The sequence below is a fragment of the Salvelinus sp. IW2-2015 genome, linkage group LG17 (assembly GCF_002910315.2).
Source record: "Salvelinus sp. IW2-2015 linkage group LG17, ASM291031v2, whole genome shotgun sequence".
NCBI classification, from domain to species: domain Eukaryota; kingdom Metazoa; phylum Chordata; class Actinopteri; order Salmoniformes; family Salmonidae; genus Salvelinus; species Salvelinus sp. IW2-2015.
In genome coordinates this window covers 15103063-15119813 of record NC_036857.1, presented here as the reverse complement: position 1 = coordinate 15119813, position 16751 = coordinate 15103063, and the positions used below count along the sequence as shown (strand labels likewise).

The 16751-nt window shown below is 43.0% G+C and overlaps 1 protein-coding gene across 2 annotated transcripts; it reads right to left on the bottom strand.

The window, feature by feature from the left end:
* Positions 1-4976: 4976 nt before the first annotated feature.
* LOC111977048 (short-chain dehydrogenase/reductase 3-like) lies at positions 4977-16234 on the bottom strand. Of its 2 annotated transcripts, XM_024006308.2 has the most exons (6): positions 15575-16231; positions 13444-13590; positions 11531-11650; positions 7780-8018; positions 7122-7247; positions 4977-6891 (listed from the first exon to the last, which is right to left on the bottom strand). In XM_024006308.2, the coding sequence occupies exons 1-6, from the start codon at positions 15767-15769 to the stop codon at positions 6807-6809; spliced, it is 912 nt and encodes a 303-aa protein (XP_023862076.1). In that variant the 5' UTR covers positions 15770-16231; the 3' UTR covers positions 4977-6806. The 2 variants fall into 2 exon arrangements, with proteins under 2 accessions (XP_023862076.1, XP_023862077.1); XM_024006309.2 differs by lacking the exon at positions 7122-7247 and having other exon boundaries at positions 15575-16234.
* Positions 16235-16751: the final 517 nt, after the last annotated feature.

Sequence of the window (16751 nt, the reverse complement as noted above, 5' to 3'; positions counted from 1 at the left end):
ATATGTGGCATATCAAGAAGCTGATTAAACAGCATGTTCATTGCACCTTGTGTTGTGGACAATAAAAGGCCACTCTAAAATGTGCAGTTTTGTCACACAACACAATGCCACAGATGTCTCGTGTTTTGAGGGAGCGTGCAATTGACATGCTGACTGCAGGAATGTCCAGAGCTGTTGCCAGATAATTCAATGTTAATTTCTCGACCACAATGTAATTTTAGAGAATGTGGCTGTATGTCAAACTGACCTCACAACAGCAGACCATGCATAACCATGCCAGCCCAGGACCTCCACATCCGTCTTCTTAACATGCCGGATCATCTGAGACCAGCCACCCGGACAGATGATGAAACTGTGGGTTTGCACAACCGAAGAATTTCTGCACAAACTGTCAGAAACCGTCTCAGGGAATCTCATCTATGTGCTCGTCGTCCTCACCAGGGTCTTGACCTGGCTGCAGTTCGGCGTTGTGACTAACTTCAGTGGGTAAATGCTAACCTTCGATGGTCGCTGGAGAAGTGTGCTCTTCACGGATGAATCCTGGTTTCAACTGTACCAGGTTGATGGCAGACAGTGTGTATTGGATAACATTCCACAATCAACAGCCTGATCAACTCTATGTGAAGAAGATGTGTCGCGCTCTGCATGAGGCAAATGGTGGTCACACCAGATAACTGACTGGTTTTATGATCCACACCCCTACCTTTCTTTAAAGGTATCTGTGACCAACAGATGCATATCTCTATTCCCAGTCATGGTGTAAGCTGTTTTGGTCCATCCCTCGCAGCATCCCACTTCTCCTCTAGTTTCACAAGTCAGACAAGAGTTTTGTGAATGTGAAAGACTGGTAATTGATGGACCTTTCGTCCACCTGAGCCTCCACTCAGTTACCAGTCTTTCACATTCTTGTCTGACTTGTGAAACTAGAGCAGAAGGGTGATGCTGCGATGGACGGACCAAAACAGCTTACACCATGGCCCATGTGGTAAACAGACAATGTACCCATACAAAATACACTGAACAAAAATATAAACGCAACATGCAACAATTTTTAAGATCGATTTCCTTATATGAACTGTAACAGTACAGTCAATTGAAATCAGTTCATTAGGCCCTAATCGATGGATTTCACATGACTGGGAATAGAGATACCTTGGTCACAGATACCTTAAAGAAAAGGTAGGGGCGTGGATCAGAAAACCAGTCAGTATCTGGTGTGACCACCATTTGCCTCATGCAGCGGCAGAGCTGCCTGCCTGTACAGGCGTCAGGGTGAAGAGTTCAGCACCGGGGGAGTTGTCTGTTTGTCCAACCACCGCCTCAAATCTATCTGCTGTTTGGCTAACCTTGCTCTGACCTCGCCCCCTGAGATGTGAGCTGTCTTCTCCAACACACACTCACAGAGACAGTTTAGGGTCTAGATTCAATCAGATCAAGCGTTAACCCGCATAGCGGATGTTTTGGTGGTGTCAGAGGTGCTTTGGAGCTGTCTAATTGGTAAGCAGCTGCTCTTGCAATAGTTTTTTTTATTTTTTATWAAAAATTATTTAACCTTTATTTAACCAGGTAGGCCAGTTGAGAACAAGTTCTCATTTACAACTGCGACCTGGCCAAGATAAAGCAAAGCAGTCCGACACAAACGACAGAGTTACACATGGGATAAACAAATGCACAGTCAATAACACAATAGAAAAGTCTATATACAGTGTGTGCAAATGAGGTAAGATTTAGGGAGGTAAGGCAATAAATAGGCCGTAGTGGCGAAATAATTACAATTTAGCAATTAAACACTGGAGTGATCGATGTGCAGAAGATAAATGTGCAGTAGAGATACTGGGGTGCAAAGGAGCAAAGAAAATAAATAACATGGGGATGAGGTAGTTGGATGGGCAATTTACAGATGGGCTATGTACAGGTGCAATGATCTGTAAGCTGCTCTGACAGCTGATGCTTAAAGTTAGTGAGGGAGATATGAGTCTCCAGCTTCAGTGATTTTTGCGTTCCAGTCATTGGCAGCAGAGAACTGAAAGAAAAGGCAGCCAAAGGAGGAATTTGCTTTGGGGGTGACCAGTGAAATATACCTGCTGGAGCGAGTGCTATGGGTGGGTGCTGCTATGGTGACCAGTGAGCTGAGATAAGGCAGGGCTTTACCTAGCAAAGACTTATAGATGACCTGGAGCCAGTGGCCTTGGCGACAAATATGAAGCGAGGGCCAGCCAACGAGAGCATGCAGGTCGCAGTGGTGGGTAGTATATGGGGTTTTGGTGACAAAACGAATGGCACTGTGATAGACTGCATCCAATTTGCTGAGTAGAGTGTTGGAGGCTATTTTGTAAATTACATCGCCGAAGTCAAGGATCGGTAGGGTAGTCAGTTTTATGAGGGTATGTTTGGCAGCACGATTCTAGATTTCATTTTGGAGATGCTTGATTAGAGTCTGCAAGGAGAGTTTACAGTCTAWCCAGACACCTAGGTATTTGTAGTTGTCCACATATTCTAAGTCAGAACCGTCCAGAGTAGTGATGCTAGACGGGCGGGCAGCAATCGGTTGCATTTAAGAGCAGTTGGAGGCCAAGGAAGGAAAGTTGTATGGCATTGAAGCTCATCTGGAGGTTAGTTAACACAGTGTCCAAAGAAGGGCCAGAAGTATACAGAATGGTGTCGTCTGCGTAGAGGTGGATCCGAGAATAACCAGCAGCAAGAGCGACATCATTGATGTATTCAGAGAAAAGAGTCAGCCTAATAATTGAACCGTGTGGCACCCCCTTAGAGACTGCCAGAGGTCCGGACAACAGGCCCTCCAATTTGACTCACTGAACTCTGTCTCAGAAGTAGTTGGTGAACCAGATGAGGCAGTCATTTGAGAAACCAAGGCTATTGAGTCTGCCGATAAGAATGCGGAATCGAAAGCCTTGGCCAGGTCGATGAATACGGCTGCAGAGTATTGTCTTTTATCGATGGCGGTTATGATATCGTTTAGGACCTTGAGCGTGCCTGAGGTGCACCCATGACCAGCTCGGAAACCAGATTGCATAGTTTAGAAGGTACAGTGGGATTTGAAATGGTCGGTGATCTGTTTGTTAACTTGGCTTTCGAAGACCTTAGAAAGGCAGGGTAGGATAGATATAGGTCTGTAACAGTTTGGGTCTAGAGTGTCTCCCCCTTTGAAGAGGGGGATGACCGCAGCAGCTTTCCAATCTTTGGGGATCTCAGACGATACGAGAGGTTGAACAGGCTAGTAATGGGGGTTGCAATAATTTTAGAAAGAGAGGGTCCAGATTGTCTAGCCCAGCTGATTTGTAGGGATCCAGATTTTGCCGCTCTTTCAGAACATCAGCTATCTGGATTTGGGTGAAGGAGAAATGGGGGCGGCTTTGGCAAGTTGCTGTGGGTGGTGCAGAGCTGTTGCCCGGGGTAKGAGTAGCCAGGTGGAAAGCATGGCCAGCCGTAGAAAAATGCTTATTGAAATTCTCGATTATCGTGGATTTATCAGTGGTGACAGTGTTTCCTAGCATCAGTTTAGTGGGCAGCTGGGATGAGGTGCTCTTATTCTCCATGGACTTTAGTGTCCCAGAACCTTTTGGAGTTTGTGCTACGGGATGCAAATTTCTGTTTGAAAAAGCTAGCCTTTGCTTTCCTAACTGCCTGTGTATATTGGTTCCTAACTTCCTTGAAAATGTGCATATCGCGGGGGCTATTCGATGCTAATGCAGTACGCCACAGGATGTTTTTGTGCTGGTCAAGGGAGGTCAGGTCTGGAGTGAACTAAGAGCTATATCTGTTCCTGGTTCTACATTTTTTGAATGGAGCATGCTTATTTAAGATGGTGAGGAAAGCACTTTTAAAGAATAACCAGGCATCCTCTACTGACAGAATGAGGTCAATATCCTTCCAGGATATCCGGGCCAGGTCGATTAGAAAGGCCTGCTCGCTGGAGTGTTTTAGGGAGCATTTGACAGTGATGAGGGGTGGTCGTTTGACCGCGGACCCATTACGGACGCAGGCAATGAGGCAGTGATCGCTGAGATCCTGGTTGAAGACAGCAGAGGTGTATTTAGAGAGCAGGTTGGTCAGGATGATATCTATGAGGGTGCCCGTGTTTATGGATTTGGGGTTGTACCGGGTAGGTTCCATGATAATTTGTGTGAGATTGAGGGCATCTAGCTTAGATTGTATGATGGCTGGGGTGTTAAGCATATCCCAGTTTAGGTCACCTAACAGTACAAACTCTGAAGATAAATGGGGGGCAATTAATTTACATATGGTGTCCAGGGCACAGCTGGGGGATGAGGGGGGTCTGTAACAAGCGGCAACAGTGAGAGACAGGGCGAAAGAGCTATCTAACGCATTTTGAGCGGGACTGAGGGCTCTACAGTGAAATAAAACAAAAACTAGCCAAGACAGCAGTAGACAAGGCATATTGACATTAGAGAGAGGCATAAAGCAATCACAGGTGTTGATCAGCAGAGCTAACACAACAACGGGTAAATGGCAATGAATGGGCAGAGCGGGTCAGTTAGGTACATACAGGACCTGAGTTCGAGGCTGGGGCCGACAGGTAAACAAAATGAGGTACCGTGTTATTGAAACAGTCCAGGGGCATCAGCTGTGTGGTCGAGTGATCATAGGGTCAAAAGAGTAGCAATAGGGGAGTCAGGGTGCTGTTCAGTAGTCACTACTACGCTGGGCAAGCAGGGGACACAGCGTTCAGAAAAAGCTAGTGGGCCGGGGCTAGCAGATGGTTCTGCGGTGATATCGTAACAGAATAGCCTGTTGAGACCACATTGGGCGATCMTGTCGGCAGTCCAGTCGTGATGGATCGGCGGGGCTCCGTGTTGACAATAAAGGAGTCCAGGCCAATTGGCAAAGGAGGTATTGTAGCCCTAGAATTAGCTGGTATATGGTATATGGGCCTAGCTCGAGGCCAGCTCAAGGTTAGCTGGTGCTTGCTTCGGGACAGAGGTGTTAGATAACAGTAGCCACTCATTTACAGCTCTAACAGTTCCACCCCCGCTATGCAGATGATGGCTAAAGCGGATCTGATTGAATCGAGCCCTATATATAATCTCATATACACACGCACACTCTAGATGACTGACAGGGGGTGCTGTTTTCAATCCAGTTCCCTTCCATCTTGACACTCATCCACCATTGTATTTTGGAAGCTATAGAAATTGATTTATTAACGTCTACATTTGTTTTTGCCACGTTCATTCTATTACAGACACCTTCATGCATACGTTTATATTATGTGAGCTAAAACAAAATATATTTAAACATTTTTCTTAAAGTCAAATTATTAGAAAGTTCTGTTACTGACCCCACTGCAACAAAGAATACAGGTAATTTTATCCTTGAAACATTTAATTGAAATACTGTGGAATTCCATTCATTCCTATGGAGGGCTGCTCCGACTGGGGAGTGCCAATATGGCCGACTGGTGGCTTCAAAGCCTCCCATTGGCTATTACATAGCATCTGCAATCCAGGGTGTATATACATCATTGGTTGGACCATTACATTCAGTATTCCATTCTGAAACATTTCTGGTCTAAAACAAATAATCACTGTTATATTTTATTGACCAGAGTAGTATGATTGCGCCTCCCTTGCTTTTGTGCACTAAATGTGTCCAAGTGAGTTAGTTTTGATAAAACTTTCTCCCATTCAGGAATTCTTTGATCAAGATACATCAAGTTTGAATGTTCAATATCTACGCCTACTTAAGATGCTAACCATAATAACCACCGTAACCCTAGATAACCCGAAGTTCAACATAATGTGGGAAACTGATATTGGACAATAGAGCCCACCAGGCCAGGTATGATTCTCCAGCTGTCTCTGTGTTCCAGATTGATAACCATACTAAAGAAGATTAAAAGACAGAGCCGAGAGGGACAGATAGAGGGTACCAACAAGTGTGTTCAGTAGGCACAGTATAGGATCAAATAAATGCTATCCCATTTGTGTCAGATGAATGATGAATCTGTTAATGTTGCCTCCCCCTGAAACCATTTCTATGGGTCTTCAAATGGAAGGAGCTTCTCCGGTATACTTTCCTATGGAGCAGAGACCGTGTTATGACAACCCTTACAAAACGAACAATGAGCTCACAATTGGCAGGGCTGCAGCACAGGAATGTTGACCATGAGAAGGCTGGAGTCTTTGGCAGACAAAAAAATAAAAAAAACTCAGAGAAGACTGGATCTGCGCAAACACACACAAGAGAGCATATTCACAATACTGTCAAGTGGTAAATCCCCCAAAATATGACTATTGTTCACACAGATTTACCACCAGTTTTTTCTTTACACAAAAACTCTAAGAAGTCACAAATGAAATGCAACTACCAGAAGTTACTCGTTTGTTAACATACTGAGTACAATCCATTCAACCTAATCTCTGTGCATTTTCAAATTAGTAATGGTATAATTAGTAAGACAGGTGGGAAGTTAACCACAGTGGTAAGGCTTGATCAGTTCTGAATACCAGTCCATCTGGTGCTTAGTCCATGATCCCAAACTGAAAGGCCTTGGAGGAAACACCAACCAACTCCAAGCAGCATAGAATCAGTTTGGGGCCACCCAATCTGGCAACCCAAGCACCACTATTCAATTCAAGATTCCACAGCAAATCTCTTCTTGCACCATCAGGGCACTGTGACCCCAAGTACCCATAGTTCCTAAGGCCTCTGTTGTCTTGGAGATACTTCTACTCTTTTGATAGGAAGCTGTTGTGCGGTTCTTAGTGCCAAGCCACAATGTTTGTGCTTCTGATGCTCACTACTCGTGTGTAGCCTCTCCGTTCTTATGTACGTCCCTTGAAGSTGTCCATGCAGGTGTAGCACCCTGAGAAACGCTGGATCTCCTCCAGAGCTGCCTGAGGCAGGAAGCTGTTGGAGATGGGAATGGAACATGTTAGTGTAACAGAGGTACTTAAGTGAACTTACATGATAATTAACATTGTCTGAGACATGAAGACTTGCGTTAGCACCCTAGACTAATCCCTACGGCTTTAGCTCAGAGGACTAACAGTTTCCGGCGCTCAGAAAACCTGTCGTCACAGCCTCATTCATTAACCCAGTACACTACTTTGGTGTCATTACAGATTGGGTCCCCCTACCTCTTGAGAATAACGAGAGCATGCATGGTCCAAGGTAAGTAGATGAACGGAGTGTTGGTCCGGACTGCGTCCACTGTCCGCTGGGCCACCAGCTCAGGATTTAGCGGGGGGAAGAGCTGAGGGAACCTGGGGGATAAACAACACTTGCCCTTCACTCTTTTCGGCGGCAGGTAGCCTAGTGGTTGGAGAGTTGGGCCAGTAATCGAAAGGTTGCTGGATCAAATCCCTGAGCTGACAAGGTAAAAATCTGTCGTTCTGCCCCTGAACAAGGCAGTTAACCCACCGTTCCCCGGTAGGCCGTCATTAAAAATAAGAATTTGTTCTTAATTGACTTGTCTAGTTAAATAAAGGTTCAATTAAAAATATATATATTTAGCCATGCAAGACATAATGTGAAATGTGTCTTAATGAATTTTTATCATAAAATGGATGAATCAACAATACTGAATTTATTCCTCCAGCCATTGATGTGTGAATGGGATTGGTTATTCCATCTCTGGTTTTCTTAAGGAACCTTAATCTGAGCCCATGTGTCATTTATGTGTGCTGACTGACTATACACTGGTTGACCCATAGCAAAACAACTAGAGGGCCATGTATAGTAGGCCCAATGTATGGGAGGCCCAATGTATGGGAGGCCCATGGTGGTCTGACTTACCTGACTCTCATGCCCTGGAACATGTCAGTGTTGGTGTGGAAGGGGAGCACGGTGGTGCAGCCCACCCCGGGGCAGTCCAGCAGGCCGAGGGTGAGGCTCTCCATGAACGCCAGGGACGAGGCCTTGGAGGTGCAATAATCTATGGCTCCCGGGATGCAGGACAGGGACAGGATGGAGTTGATACACACCACATGGCCATGGCAAAGCTCTAGCATGCGGGGTAGGAAGGCTTTGGTGGTCTAGAGAAAGAGAGACTACATTTAAATAAGGAAATAATCTCAGCTAAAAAAAATTACCTATATCCCCCTACTAGAATCCCCATACTTTAATGAAGACAGCATCTCTATCCTAGAGGGAGAGATCAATCATTTCCAGATCCAGGGACATGTACTAGTCTGTGGTGACCCAAAATGCCAGAACTGGACAAGAACCTGACATCAAGACACAGGGGGGAATAACACCTACCTGAAGGTGACAGCATTATTCCACCCTAGCATTATGACACCAATATGCCACCCTAGACACCTCTACGACAAAACCACCAACAAAAACGGGTCACAACTCYTTCAGCTCTRTCACACACTGGGTAGGTATAGTCAATAGTAGGCTTTGAGGGGACTCCTACAGTAGGTACACCTATAGCTMATTTCTTGGAAGCAGTACAGTAGATTACTTTATCACTGACCTCAACCCAAAGTCTCTCAGTCAGCCCACTGACCCCTATCAGATCACAGCAGAATCACAGCCTACTTGAACAGAGCAACACTCAATCAATGATTGAGGCATCAAAGCAAACAACTTGCATACTATAGATGGGAGGGTAGTGCAGAAACCTAACAAAAAACAATTAGCCAACAACCAATTCAATCCCTTTTAGACAACGTCCTGGACAAAACATTTCACTATGGTGAAACACTAAAACAATACAGAAATACACTAAGAAAAAAGAAAGAACAGCATGTCAGACATCAGCTCAATGTAATTGAAGAATCTAACCACTTCTGGGAAAATTGGAACACACAAAACAAACATGAAGAGCCATCTACCCAAAATGGAGATGTACGGATAAACCACTACTCCAAACTTTTTGGCCCTATAATAACAATCAGCAAAAACATATACATGATCAATAAAACAATCTTAGAGTCAGCTTTTAAAGACAACCAGAAGCCACTGGATTCTCCAATGACATTGAATGAACTACAGGACAAAATACAAACCCTCCAACCCAAAAAGGCCTGTGGTGTTGATGGTATCCTAAATGAAATGATCACATATACAGACCACAAATTCCTATTGACTATACTTAAACTCTTCAACAACATCCTTAGCTCAGGCATCTTGCACATTACTTGGAGCCAAGGACTGATCACCCCATATCCACAAAAGTGGAGACAAATTCGACCCCAATAACTAGAGTGGGATATGATTCAACAGAAACCTTGGGAAAATCCTCTGCATTACCATTAACAGCAGAGTCCTACATTTACTCAGTGAAAACAATGTCCTGAGCAAATGTCAAAATTGTATTTTTTTCCAAATTACTGTACAACAGACCCTGGACTCACTATGCACACCCTAATTGACAAACAAAACAAAAGCAAAGCCTTCTCATGTTTTGTTGATTTCAAATAAGCTTAACTCAATTTGGCATGAGGGTCTGCTATATAAATGATGGAAAGCAATGTTGGGGGGAAACAACATTTTAAAATCCATGTACACAAACAAGTCTGCTGTTAAAATTGGCAGAAAGATTTTTGCACTCGGGGGGGTACTCCCGTGGGGTAAGACAGGGATGCAGCTTGAGCCCCACCATCTTCAAAGTTTATAGCAACATATTGGTGAGGGATATAGAACAGTCTGAAGCACCCGGCCTCACCCAACTTGATTCTGAAGTCAAATGTTTACTGTTTGCAGATGATCTGGTGCTTCTGTCCCCAACCAAGGATGGCAGCAACTAGATCTTCACAGAGTCTGCCAGACTTGGGCCCTGACAGTTAATCTCAGTACGACAAAAATAATGGTGTTCCAAAAAATGTCCAGTTGCCAGGACCACAAATACAAATTCTACCTAGACACTGTTGCCCTAAAGCATATGACTATACATACCTCGGCTGAAACACCACAGGTAACTTCCACAAAGCTGTGAACGATCTGAGAGACAAGGCAAGAAGAGCCTTCTATGCCATCAAAAGGAACATAAAATTCAGCATCCCAATTAGGATCTGGCTAAAAATGCTTGAATCAGTTATAGAACCCATTGCCCTCTATGGATGTGAGGTCTGGGGTCAACTCACCAAACAATAATTCACAAAATAGGACAAACACCAAATTGAGACTCAGCAAAAACATCAGTGTACAACGTAAAACACCAATAATAATGCATGCTGAGCACAATTAGGTCGATTCACGCCAATTATCAAAATCCAGAAAAAAGCAATAGAATTTTACAACAACCTAGATGGAAATGATTCTCAAACCTTCCATAACAAAGCCCTCACCTACAGAGAGATTAACCTGGAGAAGGGTGCACTGTCAGCTTATCCTGGGACTCTGTTCAAACACAAACAGACCCCACAGAGCAACACAACTAGACCCAACCAAATCATGAGAAAAGATAATTACTTGACACATAAGAAAGAACAAACAAACAAAAACGAGCAAACTGGAATGTTATTTGGCTCTAAACCGAGAATATACAGTAGCAGAATACCTGACCACTGTGACTGAACCAAAATGAAAAGCTTTGACTATGGTCTTGCTATCAAAAAAAGGCCACCATAGCCAGTCTTCGAGAGCCAGGTCTGCCTATGTGCCCACAAAATGAGGCGGAAATTGAGCTGCACTTTCTTACGTCCTGCCAAATGTATGACTATAGTAGAGACACATATTTCCCTCAGATTACACAAACCCACAAAGAATTTGACATTTGAATCTCGATAAACTCCCATATATTTTAGGTGAAATACCACACAGTGCCACCAAAGCAGCAAGATGTGTTACCCATTGCCACAAAAAAAGGACAACCCGTGGAGCACAAACACCATTGTAAATACACCCCATATTTATCTGTTTATTTTCCCTTTCATACTTCAACTATTTTACACATTGTTACAACACTGTACATAGCCAATAATAACATTTGAAATGTCTATATTCTTTAAAAAAAATTGTGAGTAATGTTTACTGTTAATTTCTGATTGCCAAAGCAAGTGAAATAGACAATGTAAACATATGATTCCCATGGCAATAACGCCATTGAATTGGAGAGAGCGAGAGAAACGTGACAGTCTGCACATTGTTCTGCTCCACTCACTACTATTCACTAGCTGTTCCTTCACTCTTCTCTCATACTAGGTTCCCTCCCTACTTCCTGGAATTGGCAACATTAACAGAAGGGTTGCATGACTCAGAGATAAGGGGAACCAAACCTGTTCCACATCCCATCTGTGTAGATCAGAGGACAAACATCAATATCATGTAAGATCCTTTTATTAAGAGAGTGTCAACCAGCACTCTTTTGCCAGCGTTTTACCTTAGATCCAATGATTCAGTACTTAAAGTAAAATATAGTTTCTCCCCTTCACATGTGGGATCAATACATGTTGAACGACGACCCTAATATTTCCAATACTGAGCCTCGGAACAGAAACAAATCAAAATTCATACAAGCTTCAAAACATAATACAAGCCATAATGAATGAGCACTTTCCTGCATAATTATCTAAAGTACATATTTTTTAACACTCACCCAGAACTGGCCCAGCGTGTTGATGTGTTGAGTCTTCATCAGAGCATCATCGTCACTGGCCATCAGACTCTTCCCATGAACCACTGCTGCGTTATTCACGAGAATGGTGACGTCGCCCACCTAAGAGACAAAAATAAAACATTTAATTGTAAAACCCAAATCTCGTTTTATGCAAGAAGTAAGCATTTCACTGTTAGTGTACAACGGCTGTTTACAAAGCATTTGACAAATAATATTTTTWATCACTTTGTTTCCCTTGGTATAATTGAAAGGCTGATAAGTGAGCAATAATTATGTCATGTTAATCCTCGTCTTATTTTAAGACTTGAGTTAAACTCACTGGTGTAGGAGGGTATACACAGGTTTATGCTATATACCCACATATTTTTCAGTGTTTATTGCGCATACTCACTTCTTAATCCCCACGCTATGCATCAAAGTAGCCTTGTGTATTGAAGGTATATGCTGTATCAATTAATATGACTGATGGAACCTATCAGGATGTTTACCTAAAAATGTTGATAAAATATTATTTCTTCACATTTTAGGTGCAGCAATGTGAACACAGCGGTAGGCCTATGCACGAATGTTCCAAAATGCAATTTGAGGGAAAACACCGGTCAGCAGTTAGGAGCGTTGGGCCAGTACCCGAAAGGTTGCTGGATCGAATCCCCGAGCTGACAAGTTTTTAAAAAATCTGTCGTTCTGCCCGAGCAAGGCAGTTAACCCACTGCTCCCCAGGCGCCGATGACGTGGATGTCGATTAAGGCAGCCCCCCCCTCGCACCTCTCTGATTCAGAGCAGTTGGGTTAAATGTGGAAGACACATTTCATTTGAACGCATTCAGTTGTACAACTGACTAGGTATCCCCCTTTCCCTAAAATGCACACCAAACATGAGATGGAAATAGCCTTTAGACATTTAGAAAGAGGGGAGATCTAAAGATGCAACAACTATCATGTGTTGCTATTATGACTAGGATAATGCCTTTGGCTGCTAGACGGAACTCAATAATGAGGAAGTCTTTATAAAACACATGAGTAAGTTTTTATAAAATAATTGCCTTCACATTTATGATGGAATTTTGGCTATAGTCTACTTTAAAGCAAGGTAAGACATGCCTCATAACATGAAGGAAAACATCCAGGTTTTTAAAAAAATGAAGGAACAGGAAAAATAGAGCTGCTAATGATAGGCCCAAGCGTCTTCTGTTAGATGGAAAGGCTTTCCCAAAAACCTTCTCAATTAAATGTTAACTACCTACAAAGTAGCCTATGCCTACCTGCAGAATGATATCATGAAATGCCTCAATCCAGTGGCCATTTGTTTTGCAAAATCCAACTCATGTGCTACAGAACGACTGAATTAAAGGGTAACTACACAAAAAAAAGTAAAACTAGTCTCCTGATGTGGTTTAAGAACATCCAATGTTATTGTTTTACTATTAAAACAGCGACTTTGAGAGTGAACATCAACAACCTGTACATTTCTGACTCAGTTGAAAGCTCAATTTATTCGTTCAATAGTAAGCCTACTATTAACCTACTTGCACAGTACGCTTGGGTTGGCCTGACTGAAATACCAATATGGGATTTATAATTTTAGGTCTTTCAGAGAGTGTATGTCACTGTTTCTCAATTTTTAATACAGGGCGCCTTTCCTTTGCCGGGCATGCCGTTTGGGAAATTTTGGGCAGAATTAGAACATACTCACTTCGCCAGGCACCACTACACCACTGGTTAAGTTGATACATTATACTGTATATCCCTGTGAAACACTGGAAGATTCCAAAGGCAACCTTTGAAAGACTGGTTGGATGTGTAAGACAATTTAACACGGTCAGGTGTTTGTCATCTACTGTAAATGACATTGGAACTAGGTCATTAATTTGGGTGCCGCTCTCTCTACTGTACCTTCTCTCGGACCACCTTGGCCTGCTTGTACACCTCCTCCCGATTGGCCACGTCACACAGGAAGTAATGGCACTCGGCTCCGGTGGTGAGAGAGATCTCCTCGCAGGTCTCCATCAGACACCTCTCAGTGCGGCCCCACAGGATCAACTGACAACAGGCAGAGGGGTCAAAAAGGGCAGTGCATTGACATGAGAATGCATATTTGGATGTGTTATCTTGTAGGAATCCCAACTAAACATAGGCTTTCTGGGTGGTAAGAGGAAGGTTGTTTTTAATGGTTATATATTAGGGTTGGAAATTAATATTATAAAAAATCCTTTGTATCAATTTTATGTTTCAAATTGCATTGGTAAAAATGTTGCATGCATTCTTAAACCAGTGCTCAGGTAGCTTACAGTAGGTTCAAGCTATGAAGCTATATTCTATTACGTTAACATCTTTCCCATCTGTTTGAGATTGCTGTGCGTTGCAGAGCTCTATATGATTAATTGCTAATTGAGGCGGCATTTGCTAGAGATTGAGCAACCACAGACAAGTTCTTTGATGTGCAGTTTGGAGGGAAATCCAATGACTTAAGGCTCTGAACTTTAGAGTGTTTGAAATTTAAAGGCAATGTTCCCACTTTAGCGGAGACTGCATTTACGGTAAATGCTGCATGTCAGCTCAATCTAAAATTATCATGATTCTAACGCTTCAGCTTTACAGATTGAATAGAGCCCTAATTAATCAAATCAAGTGTYAACCGGCGATAGCCAACATGCGCATAGCTGATGTGTTGGAGCTGTAACTTGGTTGGTGCCATCAAATCAGTGAGCAGCTGCTCTTGATCATTGTCATGAAGCCACTCTTGTCCCACTCGCGTTAGAAATTCAGAATGAGAAAATGTAGGCTATATATAAATAATGCTCAAATTGAAAATCATTACATAATATAATGATGATTCCTATCAGCCTAATCAAGGTGTAAATTATGTCTCACATTCCAGTGTTTAAACTTGTAAACAAGGCTGCATGGGATTTCTCTTAATGCTACGCCGTGCAGCCAATGGCAAGGTCCGCTTTAGCTATAAAGCCAGGAGCCGCTTGGGGATTTGACAGCTCTAATGCAGTTCTACCTCCGACACCGCCAAAACAACTGCTATGCGGTTGTCGGCTAAATTGGATCTGATTGAAGAAACTTTAAGATCTAATATCTGTCTCCAGAGGGGTCCCTGTGCACTGATAACCCTGGATGGCTGGCTACTTGCCAGACCACTACAGACACACACACACACATCAGATCATATTACAACAATGACAAATGCTTTGGTGATAAAAGGAATATTTTCACCTTACTCTGAACTGTGCGTTCCACTACCCTGTCAGTGAACTTTATTGAACAGTCACTGGGGACCCAGAGGAGCTAGAGTTGAGGTTAAAAAGGCAACATCATTGTAGTTCCACAGAGCCATCCACCCAACCTGTCATCGCCCCCATTGTAAAGCACAGAGACTGAGGAAACACCTGTGTTTGTGTGCCTTTACAATAAAAGGAAAGGGGAAGAGAACACTACACATCATACATCACCCAGGTCAGCTAGGGGGCTAGAAGAGTTCAGGCTCATTTCCACTCGTGTAGTAAGCACTGGGGCTTTCCAAATACTTTTCACGTGGAAAGAAAACACACCGAAGGTGAATATCAAGTTTTTAATCGAACTGAATACAAAAATACTCATTTACATTTACATTTAAGTCATTTAGCTGACGCTCTTATCCAGAGCGACTTACAAATTGGAAAGTTCATACATATTCATCCTGGTCCCCCCGTGGGGAATGAACCCACAACCCTGGCGTTGCAAGCGCCATGCTCTACCAACTGAGCCACACGGGACCGATTTACTCGATTCTGAAGTTATGCTAGAATAGAATAAAATATAAATCATAAAACATTTCCAAACTGTCCCTTTTCTTTTCCTCCAACTTTCAGATTATTCAATCGTTTTTGGAATTCATGTTAATATTCTACTTATGAAAACCAGGGTAACAAAGGTGCTGTGTGGAGTGATGCTTTGCTTTTTTAAAATTATTATTACTGGGCGTTTATCAAGTACAACACATAAATTGGTAATAAAAAGCGCACACTGATTAGTTTACCTTTTTTGCTCCATATTTTGCAAACTCTTTCCCCAGATGCCGACCGATGCCCCGTCCACCGCCGGTGATCAATACCACCTCTCCGCGAAGGTCTTTCCGTCTGCTCGGGAGCAACAACCCCAAGCATGCTTTCAACATGCAGAAGATGATGTGGAACGTGAAAAGCACAGCGTTTCCGAAATTATTTAAATCCATTACGACTTTGTTAGGTATAAAGATGCATTTTGCTCAGAATATAAATGGAGTAGCCACATAGACAATCCGCACCTTCCCAAAGTGCGAGGCTCGTGCCAGATGGATGTTTAAGTATCCTCCATACCACTACCCCTCTACGACAGAAATCTTATCAATCCAGTTTTAATATCAGAGGTACGACACACATACGTCTTTGTCATAATAGGAACAGTACGAAAATGCAGTGATAATAGCTGACATGGAGAGCCAATGCCAACACAGTGCGTGCGTCAACCAACAGACCGACTGGCTCTCGCGTCTTCAACTGCCTATATGCTGCGACTGTTCTATCCCAGCACTGTCTAACTACCGGTACTATGGCTTTATATAGCCCTTTCATCTTGATTGACAGTTTGAATGTTGGAGATTAGCCAATAGCCCCTCCGACTTGACTGTGCGTTAGCGGCTGTAGCGCTTTTCCTTCTTCCAAGAAAGCTGCTAGAGAAAGTAGCAGGAAAAATATATATAATTTGCAGGGGTTACGTCACTATTGTCAACCTCATTCCAGGGAGGGACGAGTGTCTGCGGACCTAGACAACCAGGTGAAGTGAGTTACTTACTAAGTAGTAACCTTCATTTGTCAATCAGAGGGGGGAGCGAAAACCCTGTGACTCGGCCGTCCGTGGAATGAGTGACATGATCCAAGTTTACAACCACCACTGTTTTCATGTTATGAATTGCCAATAGACTCCAGTAACCATATAGTCTGTAGCCTATAATTGAAATTGCCTCGGGTGATATTCATTACTTSGGTGTTATACGCAATCACTATTGCCATAAAGATCCAATTACATATTCATGTAGTTTCTGGGTGACAATATTCAACATGACATATCATGTCATCGTAGGCTCAAGTTTGATCACAGATCTCTATGCCCCGCACAGCACATATCCAAACGATAGGCGGAATATTGGTATTTTATTTAAGATCCCAAATAACTGT